This window comes from Micropterus salmoides, unplaced genomic scaffold (genome assembly GCF_014851395.1).
Source record: "Micropterus salmoides isolate LMB-PRFRI ecotype aquatic unplaced genomic scaffold, ASM1485139v1 Ms_hic_scaffold_3, whole genome shotgun sequence".
NCBI lineage: Eukaryota > Metazoa > Chordata > Actinopteri > Centrarchiformes > Centrarchidae > Micropterus > Micropterus salmoides.
In genome coordinates, this window is record NW_024042261.1 from 15,369,183 (window position 1) to 15,383,986 (window position 14,804).

Sequence of the window (14,804 nt, forward strand, 5' to 3'; positions counted from 1 at the left end):
TACTGCTCAAGGGCTGATGCATAAGGGACAAAGCACTTAGCATGTCTGGACCTAAGATTCTACATTCTGGTTCCTAAAATAAATCCATTTATTGCTCCCTCCTGGGTATGCTTTCTCATGCCTAAAAGGAGCTCGATGTTGATTATAGCTTTAGCTGCCACACTCTCTAGGCTACCGAATCTTAAGCTGTGTGGCCAAATTTAAATGAAAGAACTGTGGGACATGAATTTGCATATTACACACATGGAGAAAAAAGAGGGAGCTCAAAGGTAGAGCCTGTGATGAAGTGACTGTATGAAGCAAAAATGAATGACCACGCCCCCCCCCCCCCCACACACACACACACACACACATACACATACACATAGTCCCATCCCCAAATCCTGACACACTTATCTGTTAAATTGCCACTTTACCAACTCAATGACATATCCTCAGATACACCTCATACACATTCATCCTAATGTTTAATTCACTTGAAAGTTGAGCACAGGGCATGTTTTCCTTTCTCTCCGCTCCCTGTTTCCCTGTGGCGATGTCACAGGGGATTAAGTCACGGAGGCTAAGGGACTTGCTTATGATTCATCTGGAGGGAGGCTGGAGCCGGAAGTAGTACTCACCAGGCGGGCAGTTAGGAGGCTACTTCCCCAGCTCCCTCGCTTCCCTATTTGCTAACAGTGTCTAATGGCCCTCATAGAGATGACATAGAGGGGAGAATCACACATTTCAGGATGACATAAATCTTTGAAGTAAATCCTGCATCTGGTGTTTGATATTAAAATTGTATGAGATAGGCTATTTTAGATGTTTTTTTAAGATTACTAATAAAACAATAACCTGATGGAGTTAATTAACTGCTGTAATAGTCTGCATTTATATTGTGGCAAGGCTTGCTTTTAATAAGGCATCCCACAGTAGGTAAACCACAAACAGTGTTAAAGGTTAGTTTGAAGCACATGTTCAACCACAAAACAAGCAAATCTCATGCCAGGTTTTTCTATTGTTCCACTATTACTAGTCTTCTTTGTTTGCAATGAAAAGTGGTTTGATATTAGTGACAAATTAACATAGAACCACCTTATTCAACATCACTGGGCTGGTGTCAAGAGAACTAACATAGTAGCAATGTTCAGTGGGACTTACTATCTTCTTTTAATTGCTCTTTTAATTAACTTGTGTCTAGCCTTGGTCTTGTTAGAGCATGCCCGAGCAAGCCATTTAGCAAAAGTAATGAGATTAACCTCTCGTTGACCAGGCAAATGTAGATTAAACATTATGGCCAAATGAAATGGGCTGGGCTTTATTTACTCATGTGTAGAGGCAGGCGGCAGGCAGGCGAGCCACAACTCTCTCAGTGGTAACATAGCTAAAATGTCAAGGGGATAGAGGGGAGTGTGTTTGGCATCAAGTGGTGAGTGTGGCCGACCAGCTGCATGGGAAGGAAAGAGAGAGCCGCCAGCGCTGGAAAATAGTACGAAATTCTCCCACTCTGCTTCGCTATCTCAGGAGCGGGCGACTGCAGACAGTCGATGAAAACAGGCCGCTAATCAGTCAGTCACACTCACACATGTGTTAAGCTCCACACACAGACAAACACCTATAGCACCAAGACTCCCTCTCTTGTTTCTTTCTCTTGCTGTCTCGCTGTACACATTTACTCAGAAAATAATGCAAATGACACCCTCTTCCTCCATCTACCCACACACATGCATACAATAACATGACCGACAGCATAAAGACATGCTCATTGGGTGAGCACACTAACGGGTCAAGGCAGGAGTAAAAAAAATACATGGCGTGTTTAGCTGTTTTTTTTTTTTTCTTTTCTAGTGAATTCTTGTCCAATAGTTTGCAACATTGCTCAACACTGACGGTAATGCCTGTGGACACAAACAGAAACATTAAGCCTCAGATTAAAATTAAGATCTCTTGAAAACATGAGTCATAAGTATTCAGGATTTATTCATGACATGTACACTGTACCCTGAATACTACACACCAAACCCTTAAAAGGTGATATGATACTCCAATACTCTAAGAAACATTCTCAAAGGGGGAATATTCAACTAAGTGTTTTTCTAAAAGGTTTCTATCGATCTATTATATAAATCTATCTATATCTCTAACCTCTAAATCAAACATGGAATCATATCTTGCATTTGTGTCTACCATATCACATTCTATATCTAACTTCTGATGCTAATAATTCCTGCTCTTGCAGTTTGCCCTCATTTCCTTTGGCACATCAGTTAACAGTTTCCACGCCAATGGCCTACTTTATACGTCCTCAGCCGCTGTACCCCCCACAAAAACTACACAATGCAAGGTGACAGTTTCTTTTTTGTTTTCAGGCATAATCAAATTTAATTTAACTTATCTTCAAAAGAGGACTGTGGATTTATTTTATCTGTTTAAATTTAGGAACTGGCTATGCTGTATTGAGAAAAGCCTTGCTGGGGCAGTGTGAGCCAGTTGCAGAGACTTTGGTTGTGACCTTCGCCCCTTTTTCTCTTTGCCCAGAGTGTCACTGCAAGCAAATGTCCTTCTCCGAGCCGGAATAAGCTGCCTTGGCCCAGCAAGTGCCGCACCTCGTTTTAATCAGGCTTTGGGGAGTGAAATATGGGCCTGGCGAGCAGGCTGTACCCGAGCTCCATTCATCTGGTTTCAATCTTCTCTCCGCCCTCGGATGTGGCCGCGTGGGCATTCCTTTTCTAGACATTGGGGGGGTGGGAAGAAGTAGTGCTGAGCAGCACAAAGGGCAGGCGTATTTGTTTGGAGGAGTGTGTCTTTGAGCAGACAAGGGCTCACTAACTCTGGTTACTTTAAAGCTGCAAAGTGCTAATGTATTTGTGTGATGATGCTCCTCTGAAATGGACAAAGGGATACACTTAAACCATTTTGAACCACATAGACATTTACACTTTTCTTGGCCGACCTTTAACAAGTTAATGTGTCTTTAATGTCAAAATAAATGCATTCCACAGACCTTCTGTATTTTAATCAGGTACAGCCCAAAGGCACGTAACATTTACTGTGGATACCTGTTCTATGTGTTTGATCCACTGCATGGATGAATACTATAGGTGTGTTTTATTTTGTATTTGTGTGCGTGTGTGTGTGTGTGTGTGTGTGTGTGTGTGTGTGTGTGTGTGTTTACAGCAGGTGAATAAGGTTAGTGTCCTGCATGAATTGGCTTAACTAATCACAGGAACAGATGGTAGGTTGGTCCATTAGCTCTCCTAAATGAGCCTAAGTGAGGCCTTTCCTGGAAGCCTTGACGTCCCTGGCCATTGTGCAGCCACCACTCTGCCTCTGTCAGCTACCCCACCAGTCAACACCTTTCAGTATACAGCTGCCAAAACAGACGTGGCATCTGCTCACCTCTGGGGAAATGGCAGCCATCGATGCGTCCTTCCTAGTCACAGACTTGGATGTATAGCTTACCTCTTTGTCCTCTGCAGCAGCAGCTACAGCTTGAGCAGCTGTAACAATATCATCCTCTCATTTGTGAATGAGGCGTCTCCTGCTTTGTTATTTTCCGCTTAACCGATCAAGTAAAATGATATGTCAGATGCATACCATAGGACTGGCGACAGCGCTAATATGTCAGTGAAGCAGCCCGCTAGTGCTGGGCGGATGGAGAGAGGGAGTTAGCGTCCCGTCTGTTTTCAATTAGCCAAAGAAATGTACAACATGGGAGCTGCTCTGTTGTATTCAGTGCCTATTCTCTTGTGGATCCAGCAAAGTAAATTAGCATCTTTGCTGAGGGAGGCTTCACCATCTAACCCCAAGTGAACTTTAGACAGTGACAAATAATCGCAGTGACCTAAATAATGGAATTAAATCAGTGTGTGCAGAGAGACAAGGGAGAGGAGAAGAAGAATATGAGGAACGTCCAGAATCCCCACACTATCCTGACTAAGAGCTCCCAAAATGTTGTGCTTACATATCCAGATTGGGGCTACCTTACAATGCTTCTAAAGATGAGCTTTAGTGCTGCTCCAAATATAGCACCAGCTCAAGGCTTGTTTTCCTCCCATTCCCCTGGTTTGTCACGTGCAGCCAAACTTAACCATATAGCCCACAGTGGCTTTTATGGTCTTCCCACAAGTTGTTAAATGCTTCTTTGAAACAGCACTAAGGTATTGAATTGCATTTAATAAAAGTCAGGCTTGTAGTACTTTATAGTGCATGAGGTAGATAGTATTTAAGTGAGTTTTCATCGGTCTCACACTATTGTGAAGCATCCATCATCAGAGAGAGCCAGTGCGTCCACAATACATTCCACTTCCTGTGGTCATACACCTAGTCAGCTCTATTTTCAACCTAATGGACATAAAAAAATTGCAGATTGCAGCAAAATGGACTTGGCAGCACAAAAGCTTATTAAGTATTGATCCGCTGAGGTCAGTGCCCATGTCCAGCCTCTCCAACAATGTGAGAGGAGTTCGTTCACATGCTTGCCAGCCACAAATTGAGATTAGACCACATAAATATCTGGGGAAATTGAAGAGAATTTTGTGTCCCAGGTTACAGAGAACCGTGCCCATGGTTGCATGATGTACCAGATAAAGAGGCAGGAGAAAAAGGTTGTTTATATGTGCACTGTGGGCATTTTGGCTGTTAATATCATAGCTAGCCCATCTGTCCAAACTCCAGCAGCGCTTACTGTAGCTGATATCATACCATACCAATGCCCAACAGGAGAGCTTTAAGTTGATCAGCAGCAGGTGAACCTGTCTTCTACAGTGTTTTAATGAATACAGCCCATCTTGTTTCTCACTGCACCATCTGTCAGGCATGCAGGGTGAAACAGAGCTTGAACTCAGCAAAGAACAGCCTTCCACTGTGTTGTCTGTACTGCGGTGTCTGTACCTTTACCGGAGATATCTGTGATGAATACTTTCCGCTCTTATTCACAAAGCCCTGCCAACAAAAATACCGTAACGCCACTCAGACCAAGAAATGAGCTCAGCCCAGGGACAAAAGCTTGTTGAGTATGGAGGAATAGAAAAAATGTTATGTGCAGAAATGGAAGGAAAGTTTTCTTTGTGACGGAAACCAAATTTGATTCCTGTCACAGCAAATATAATTTATCTAACTGGATTTAGAGTTGTTTTCTTTTGATAGCCCAAGTTGCTGACTTACTACTTTGAAACCAAGCAGGCGTTTTCTCTGCAGCCTAAGACACATGCTAATGAAAGTGAGTTTCAGTAAAATGGTCCTACAACAACAACAAAAAAAAGTGTTTCTTTCAGGATAAAGCACATTTTGTGCATGTCTTCATATGTCAAAGGATTCACTCTCCTCTGTCCTCCATTAAAATGTGTTTTCTCAGTGGGGGACAGCAGGTTTATTCAAGGCTGTGGGTGCGTGCTGCAGGGAGGATGTGCCCATTACACACGCACGTACCCACACACAGCATCAGTAACCTTGGTGATAAGTTTCTACAAGATGTTAACTCTCTCTTCTCTTTGCTGCATGCCTTTCTGTAGTCTCTGCAGAGACCCTCATGCAGAACAAAGCGCACACATGCTGGTCTGTTTAGGCTTTGCCAGATGTTGAGAGGATCCATTGCTGCAGCAAAATAGAGAGGTCACTGTCCAAGCCCCATTTAACTGAAGCATGTTATCTGGTGCAAAACAGACCATTTGATATTTGGACCTTGTTCAGTCTGAACACATTGAAGGGAAGAAAAATGTCTTGAATGGTGTTTTTTGAAGCTGAATGTAGCCCTGTAAATGGGCTACACAACCTTCTGGAGATTATTCTGCAAGTCAGGCTGAAGCCTCTAAGATGCATTGCTGTAATTAACATTTTAAATGGGGACCATCCTTTTTCCAAAATGATGAACATGGTTTTTAATTAAAAAATGATGAAAAAAAATAAAAATGTCCAGCAAATGACAATCACTGTTTTCTTTGTGCTAGAGACAGGAATTTGTAGTCTTCAGCTTGTCACTCTTTCCACTTGGTCACGTGTCTAGCTGTGGTTTTTACAAAAGCTATGTAAGGTGGAAAGAATTAAAAGTCAGCCTGCTAACAGTAATGTGCAGTGTCTTAGTGTTCTCTTTCACTTTGAATATATATGTATGTGTTTATTTTTTGAGCTGTTTTAAAGAAACCTATCCAAAGCCACCATAGTAAAGATAGTAAAAACCAGCATTTGTCGTGCAGGTTGGTGAAAGTGTTGCATGGGAGTGGGAAACTTCAGACCAAAGTGTAGCCCTTTATGAGAAGCTCTATGCTCTATCAGGCTGAAACCAGAAGATTTATGTAGTAGCCGCAGCATCTTGGACAGCTACACCCATGAGTGCAAATGACGCCACCAGATGCAGCGTTGATAAGATGTATATAGCATTGTAAGCAGGTTTCACTGACTCTCCCTCCTTTGGGGAATGGTGTAATTAGCTTTTCCTCCATCTCCTCCCTACTTCCTTATTTTATTGAAAGAAAATGCTGAATGCTTTGGGGGAATTAAAAATGCTTGTTACGAAACTAATTTTGGATCTATTTCTGGGATCTATCAGCGGGATGGTGTCCCTCTCAACATGACAGCAATGACGAGGCCATGAAAGAGATGCTAATGAAGGCAATAAGAGCGGCATAAGGTGAACTTTCACCACAGGGCCTTACTTTATTCAGACCTTAGTGGTATTTCATCTTCCTTTTCCCATTCCCATTGGCCCTCCCTCTCTTCTCCAATTTGCCTTCCCCCTCTAGCTTACAAATTATTCCATTTTCCTCCCCAAACTCACCGATTACGGCTGCAGCCAGAGTTCTTAGAAACCTCTCATCAACATGAACAGGATGGCCCTCACTTTCAGATGGGTTTTGAGATGCCTTCTTCAGTAGCCTTCATACAGTAGTGCCAATAATGGCATAACATTCTGTTGCTAAATAGAATGTAACCAATAAGATTAGATTAGATTAGATTAGATTAGTTTTCCACTTGTACAGGGACAAAACAGTACAGGTACATTGGAATTATTGTGCGTTTCTCTGAGTCAGCTTTAAACTAAAAACCCAAGCAAAGAAAAGCAATACAAAAGCAGAACAAAAATTAATAATAAATACACCCTTTATACAAAATATGGACAAATAAACACTATACACAAATGAATAGCAATAAGCAATTTTTACTTTCTTCTGATGTACTATACATAATAATAGTTACAGCACTATTTGCATCTGCTCATATAAAGTTGTGTATCATAGTGAATTGTTATTACTTTATGATTACCTATAATTTATATGTTTACTAGTTAGCTGGCTAGCATGTAGTGTGGCTGTATTTGCTGACAATTGAGGTGATATGATCTGAATATTAAAAAAAAGAAATTGCAGTTGTCTCTGCCTGGTGTCTTTAATTTTAATTAATAAATTTTACAATGTCAGCAAAACCTCTACACAAAAATGGCAAGTTGTGGTAAAAGTAAACAATCAGGAAGGAGGAAGGAGTTATTCAAGAACTAGGCTACTTGTAAGCTATTGTTAATTAGAAGTTAGCTCTATATTGTTATAGACAAAACCTCCATGTCAGCAGAAGGGAGTGTCGGTCGCTGGGTGTGAGGCAAGGAGCATTATGGGATTTTATCCCTTCAAAGAACCAGCCTCCAGCCAGGGAAAAAACAGCCCCTTTAATTTTCACAGAAGCAATATATTCATGAGTTGGACCTTGAAACTACAAGGAGACTAGTGTAGTGTGCCACATGCAAAACATGTGTTTTAATAGGGCATGATAACTTGGTACATGTAAAGAGACTTACCCCTTAAGAAGCTGTAATTAAAAAGAGAGCTGTGGCTGTATGAATAAAGGACTGTCTCACACACCGTGCATGGGGTTTGCACTAACAACCGGAGGCGGCCTTGTGTCTGCTGAGACCTCTTTTAAGATTTTTGTGGCATTTCAGTCTGTTTTGAAATCCTCAAAGATATCACGAATGAGGAAAGGGCAAGATGTAGCCTCCTATCTGTGCCACATTGGTGGTATTTATAGTATATATGTTTGGCATTTGAATAACCAATTCAGGTCACACAAGAATGCTGTACTATTGGTGTGTGCATGGCAGGGCAGACATAGCCTTTTTAACAGCACGCTGAGCTGTGAGGATTTCACTGTTGTCTCATCAGATCTATGCTCCACTCAGCAACTCAGCTAAAAACTCGCGTTATGTCAGCATTAAGAATGGAGGAATTGTATTTATATTTGCTATGTCAGATTTTGCTAGTTACATGAATAACGTCCTGTATTTTAGAGAATTTATATGGAGGTCATAGACAAAAAAATATCCTGCATTTACTCCTGGTGCTTCACAAAAGATAAACAGCTCTTTTACAGATTGGCAGGGTTGGGAGATGATTATTGCTTTTGCATTCTGCAGTGAGGCTGTACATGTTACTCAAATGTGACTAGGCTGATGACAGCAGCCAAATCAAAGGTTTATGTGCTGAGGCGCTATTTACTGTCAGCAAAAGATAGTCCCTCGTATATCTGTTATTCAGATAGGCAGCATGGGAAGTGTCTTTGTGAGAGAGCATGTGTTCACATAAATTATATTTCATACACACCAGCAGTCACACATGTACATAAAATGGGCCAACCGTATTCCATGAAAAGCAGCATGGATGCGCACAACAGGAAATTGTCAGCAGGAATATAATAGTGATACCTCCAATCGTTTTCTGCTTTTGTGCATCTGCTAACCTGTGTCTAAAACCACCTTTGTGATGGTATAATCAATCCTCCACAACACTGACTTACAGTAAGTGCTAAAAATAAGGCATTGCACCATCCCTCCATCCATCCCTCAACCCATTTTTCTCTGTCCTTTCACTCCTCTCCACTCCTCAATCTCCGTCTGTCCCTCTCCCTTCTCTGATCTGCTGTGTTTGAGTACCAGAGGTCATAAGCTTTGGACATTGCAAAGGCCCCAGCCAGGCCAATGTGCTGACTGAGGGGATATGGGGCTTGACTTTGGGCAGTGTGAAAGATCCAGGCCTGCCTTGTTTGTCTGTCTGTCCGTCTCACTGGCCACACTATAATAAGATTGCAGGGCTCTGTAAGGCGGATTTACTGGAGCACAACTCCCCCTAGGGCCTTGTCATAGAAATGGGTTCCTCCATATTTCACCCTATCATCTCACTCACTCTCAAATCTGTCTATCTTTCTCTCTCATTCTGACTCTCCCTTTCAAAACCTCTGGTGTTAGCTCCCACATTCTTTTGTTAATTATGATGTGCTTCTTTTCATGAAGCTGAGCCAAACAGAGCTCAGAAAAGCAGACACAATAAAAGAGAAAGAGGGGTGTAGGATACGGCACCAGCTACCATATCAGTCCTTTCCACATTTATCTCTCCCTCAATATGGCCATGTTTATTTAGATCGCCTTTCCCATGTTCTTATGGAATCTCATAAAGACATATGAATGCATACACAGCTAGTCTGTGACCAGGAATGTTATCTAGGTTTAAGCTGATACGGTTCACAGTTTGTAGTTCTTCTAGGTCACCTTACTGCGTTTGAAAGCAAAGGTCATAAACCCAAACTTGACTGACATAACAATTGTTTATACAGTGTGTAGCTGCCACAGAGATGAATTCTATTGTGTCTCATAGTTGATGTTGACACAAATGATGGGGTCTTGCAGTCCAACCAGCCCAGCTGTGCACACTGTGTGGTGAATGAGGCCAATCTAAATGAAAGCGCAAACTCATATCAAGGCAAGCTTATTTTGGGAGCACTGTGTCATCCATTCCACAGCACTAAAGCCCCTCTGCAAGACCATATATAAGTGGGAAAGTGAGGAGCAGCAGATGTATACCAGTCAATACCCAACTCTTTCTGGCAAAAAACAAGACAATTTTCTTTCCATCACAGATGCAGAATATTTGCCATCTTTACTTTTCTGTGAAATACGTACAATTTATGGCACTCACATCCTCAGTGTTGGGCAATGAAGCACATTTTAGACACCAGCGATGCCAAGTTTAGTGAGCTGACCCCAGTCATTGTTTGAAGGTCAATTTAAAGTCAGCTAGTGGAAAGTCAAGTACTTTGTGTGAGAAAAGATTGCAATGCCCCGCTTTCAGCGGTCACCCTGGCCCTATCTATCTTTCAGGTAAACTCTTCCATTTACAGAGCCTACAGTTGAAGCGGTGGGCAGTTAAGTAGGAGGTGGGAGGTGAGAAAGGAAGCAGGGAGCTCTTATCAGGCCTGCTACACAGTGCTGTGTTCAGCCCTGGGCTGCTGATGAGTGTGGGAGCACTGATTACAGAGGCTAGCCTGAGGAGCTGAGGAGAGACAGCGGGCACAGGTCTCCTAGCAGACCCCCTATACCACCATCAGGCATTAACTCACACCATTAGGTCCAACCAACTGCACACACACACATGGCCTGAACATTCTCCCTCTTGAATATACTTTACACTGCAAAGCACTCTCTCTCTTTTCTGACATCAAAGCTAATATCAGTGGGGAGCCCACAAGATGAATGACCCAGCAAATGCTGCATTAAAAAGTCATAAATGGGGATACCTTCAGGGTCCAGGAGCTCCTTTGTGAGGAGGGGTGGCCCTTATTTTTCTGCTGACTAATGATTTGAACTGAGCAGGTGGCCCAACAGAGCACAAGCACCTCAGCAATTTGCCCTGTCACTCCTGGACTGCTAAAACAGACACACAGACACTCTGCCAACTGTAAAGTGCTCTCTCTCTCTCCATCCAACTGGTAAATGCCAATTGGCAACCTTAAACCTGATTGACAGTGAGTAGCCCGGAGCTCGAGTTTATAGCCGAAGACTCAAAGTAGAGACAGAGCTTAAACAAAACTTGAAGAACTGCTGAAATCCACCAGATGATGTCATCTGTATGGAAGAAGCGGTTCGCTTTCGCCCCTGTGTCCTGCATCAGCACTGACTCAATGGTTTCACAGCACAGAGCTGACATTTTGATTGGCCCAGAGATCACTTATGGGACAGGGTGTTGGCTCCTGTGAGGATGGACCAGTGAAGAAGTGGACAGGCGCCCAGTGAGTGCTGATGCATTCACAGGCCACATTTGGCCTCCTGTGGAACATTTGACAGCATGTGATTGTGTCTGCTGAGCACAAAGGCATTCTTTCTTTGAGTAGCTCTGGGTTGAATCACACTAACACTAACAACTGTGATTTGACATAGTTTTGTTCAGATACGTGTCCCACACTATGATGTTTATTTATTCTATGCAAACAGAAGGAAATATTGAACTTTCAAACTATTATGCAGCATGATAATTAAACAACATTTACACAACCTGAACATTATTGCATGATTCCAAATGAACATCTGCTGGCTGGATAACTTTATTTTAAGCACTCAGAATCCCTGGGAGCTATTGCATTGCAACTAATTTAAAGGCAGAAGTTAAATGTTGTAGAGCCCAAAATATCTGTTACATTTGGGTGTGTGAGCTCAGTGGAGCTCTGCAGCATTGTACAGTCTTTCTACCAGGTGCAGGGGGTCGAATATCTCAGCAGTGCACCAACCCCTCTAGGCACACTCAAACACACACACACACAGCAACACTATCCATAGCTTCAGCTTCCAGCAAACTCCAGTGACGCCTCTGGCTAATTCCACTCAAGCCCGCTGGGCTGTCCAGCATCCTCCAATAAATTAGCCCTGCTGCTCCCCCACTGAGACACAGGCCCTGACAGTCTGGCCACTGCCAAAAGTCACTCGCTTGTGCACACACTCATAATTATTGGTACTTTTTATTGCAACCCAAGCGTCACTGAGTAGACTGTGGAATTGTTTGCTGCGTGTGCTATTATTGTTGCATGTAACATTTGCAAAAGTTGCGGAGAGTGTCAAACTTCAAACGTGTTTCCATTTTGTTCATTTTGTCACATGTGATAGTAGGAAAGTGGCCAGGGTTAGTTTGGAAAATGTTATTAATTCAAGTGACTGTATCTTTTCAGTTCTATAGTAGACATGTCCATGTGCAGGCAGCGTAGCTCCTCGGGAGTCAAAAGCTGTGTGCCTTTCCTTCCCGGGCCACAATTCCCCACAGCTGTTGCTGTGAATAAGAATGTGTTGTTTGACTGCCCTTGTCAAAGGGGGTTAACAAAAAGCGCATCATAATACTTTCCTCTGACCTCCCATGCCAAACTCTATTTCCTGTTAAAAGAATCCCCATTCCATCTCTCTCCAGTGTTCGGGTGTGACAGATCTCAGCATCTGTCAGATAGTGATTGGGATTCTGGGTCACATCTCTCGCTGCGTCTTCCGTCTCAATTTCCTGTATCGGCATGGATTTGCTTTCTATCCGCAGCATCTGCCTCTTGTCTCAAGTTTACATCGAGCTAGAGTCCCCATCTGACTTCTCCCTCTCCTTTTCCACCCCTTTCCCTACCTCTCTCTTCCTCTCTCTCAGTTCTATTCAGCCTACTGTCAGTGGGTGCCCAGACGGAGATGAAGAAGGTCGTTGGGGACAATGCCACCTTACCATGCCACCACCAGTTCCCGTCATCCAGCTCTCTTGACATTGAGTGGCTACTGCAGAAACCAAACTCCAAACAGAGAGTGGTGAGATAAGATTTATTTTATCCCCCCTTATTTATTGCCAAATGGTTTGTCAACACATTCATTGAAATTAGGACATTAGGAAATTGTAAGTTCAATGTATCACCATGATAAGAAAGACTTATAGTTACTTGGGTGGTTAGGGCATTCTTAAGCTACTGCTAAGTATAGTAAGTGTAAAATATAATGCGTCTTTAACTGCCAAGAGGAGCAGCCAGATTTCTGTCCTCTTCAGAAGTAAAAAGCAAAGCTGGTTTATGCTACAGGCAGAACATAAACACAAGAACAACTTAAACACACTTCTGATGGCTTTGAATCCTGGAGTTAGGTTTTGCGACCTTTGCTAGGGGAATATCAAAATGACAATGGGAACATTTGTGCTAAAACACATACCTCTCTCTTCTATTTCTATTCTCTCTCTCTCTTTCTCACATATACTTTTTATCCTCTGTCCTCCATCTAAGTCATGCTGATTGATTTCCAACAGGAGTTGTAATAGTTAGACTCAATGCCCAAAGTTACTGTGGCACGTCAAGTTTTAGTGTCTCGCACAAAGGAGCAATCATGCAGCAGTGTCACCCAAGTCATTTTGTAGTTGTAACCTTGGACCCTTTTTCTAGAGCATGGCAACCATAAACACTAGGAAAACTTGAACATGATTTTCATGCATTTTTTATAAATGTGACTGTCAACACATAATCAGTCTTGATTATGTTTTCATTTCAACTTATTAGTGGCCGTTAGCTTGTTAGCTTGATAACTAACACTATCCTAAGAACTGGAAGGTTTTAAGCTAGCTAGATATCGCTAGCTCGACTAACGTTAGCTAACAGACCTTAACATGTCCTCTAGAAATCTTACTGTACACTGTTTAACCAACACACTACTGATGTGAGACTACGCGCACACTCCTTTAAGCTCTAAGAAAGGCACACTGTTTCCAAAATGTTAGCTCATGGAATAAAGACAGTCTACCCTTAGTATCTGTCACTCTGCTTTCTGCTTCTGCTTTCTTGGCAAGTTAGAATTATATTTGCTGTGTTGTTGTGATTTTCAACCAAAGAATCTTTGCTAAAAGGAATCTTTGCTAAAAAGATCTTTGGCTGCTACTATTTTGACCCTTCGATGCACCCTTACTTGTTGTCATGCTGCCACAGACACTTCCTACCTCCTGCTGCAGCCATGGAGATGAACAACAACACAGTCCCAGACAGCTCCGTTGACAAGTCAAAAGCAGTATGCACCTTGCGTGAAATGGAATTTAACGTTCCCATCAACGAGCTAAGCATGCAGCTAGTAGTACAGCTAATCATGTTGATGCTAACAGACTGAGGCAAAGCACTATTATTGCAAGGAGTGCAAGGTATAACGTTACAGTCTCCTCCAAAAGTATTGGAACGGTAAGGCAAATTCCTTTGTTTTCGTTGTTAACTAAAGACATTTGGGTTTAAGATCAAAAGATGAGTATGAGACAAGAGTTCAGAATTTCAGCTTTTATTTCCTGGTATTCACATCTAGATGTGTTGAACAACTTAGGACATACTGCCCTTTGTTTGTCGTCGCAGGGGACAATTGTTGCACGCATACATAGTCTGTATGAAACGGAGAAAGCAGTCAAACTGAAACTCCAACTTAAAGCAAGTGCTGTCTCATTGGTTTCAAATGAATTCAAAAATAATGTAGCAATGGAGTATTATGTTTGTTATGCACTTTATTATAATGTGTGTACATTTTGTACATGCACTTTTGCTGTAGAATTTTTGAAAGCAAGCTTAAGGAAGACTATATTTAATTTACATTGATTGTTTTACCTCAGTCTCAATGCATGTCTTTTGATTTGAAATAATCAAATAAATCTTAAAGTCAAGTTAAAAAACTAACTTTCTTTGCATTAATTTGATTTCCAATCAAGATACACTGGCAAGAATTGTTATCATTGTTAATACAGACTTAAAACAGTTAAGATATATAATAATAATAGAATTTTAATCATGTGATAAAACATGCAATTAACTATTGAAATTCAGCAATTAATCGCGATTAAGAAAAAATTTATCATTTGACAGCCCTAGTTATTATATATTCTGCTATGTTCACATCAGTGATATTGCTTTGGATTGTCTTTGCTGTGTCCACCTGAAACTAGAAACTGTCTGGTAATTCTAGACTTCATCATATCTTCCAGGCTTAAACAGCAGCACAGCTGTTCTGTCCTAAGTAAAGAATTGCCTGGCCAAAAGTC

The 14,804-nt window shown here is 41.9% G+C and overlaps 1 protein-coding gene across 1 annotated transcript in view; it reads left to right on the top strand.

The window, feature by feature from the left end:
- Positions 1–14,804, top strand: part of clmpb (CXADR like membrane protein b) — a 67,693-nt gene that overhangs the window by 36,691 nt on the left and 16,198 nt on the right. Inside the window, exon 2 of the mRNA XM_038693393.1 lies at positions 12,414–12,565. Within this exon, the coding sequence (XP_038549321.1) occupies positions 12,414–12,565 (152 nt within the window). The remainder of the gene's footprint in view (positions 1–12,413; positions 12,566–14,804) is intronic.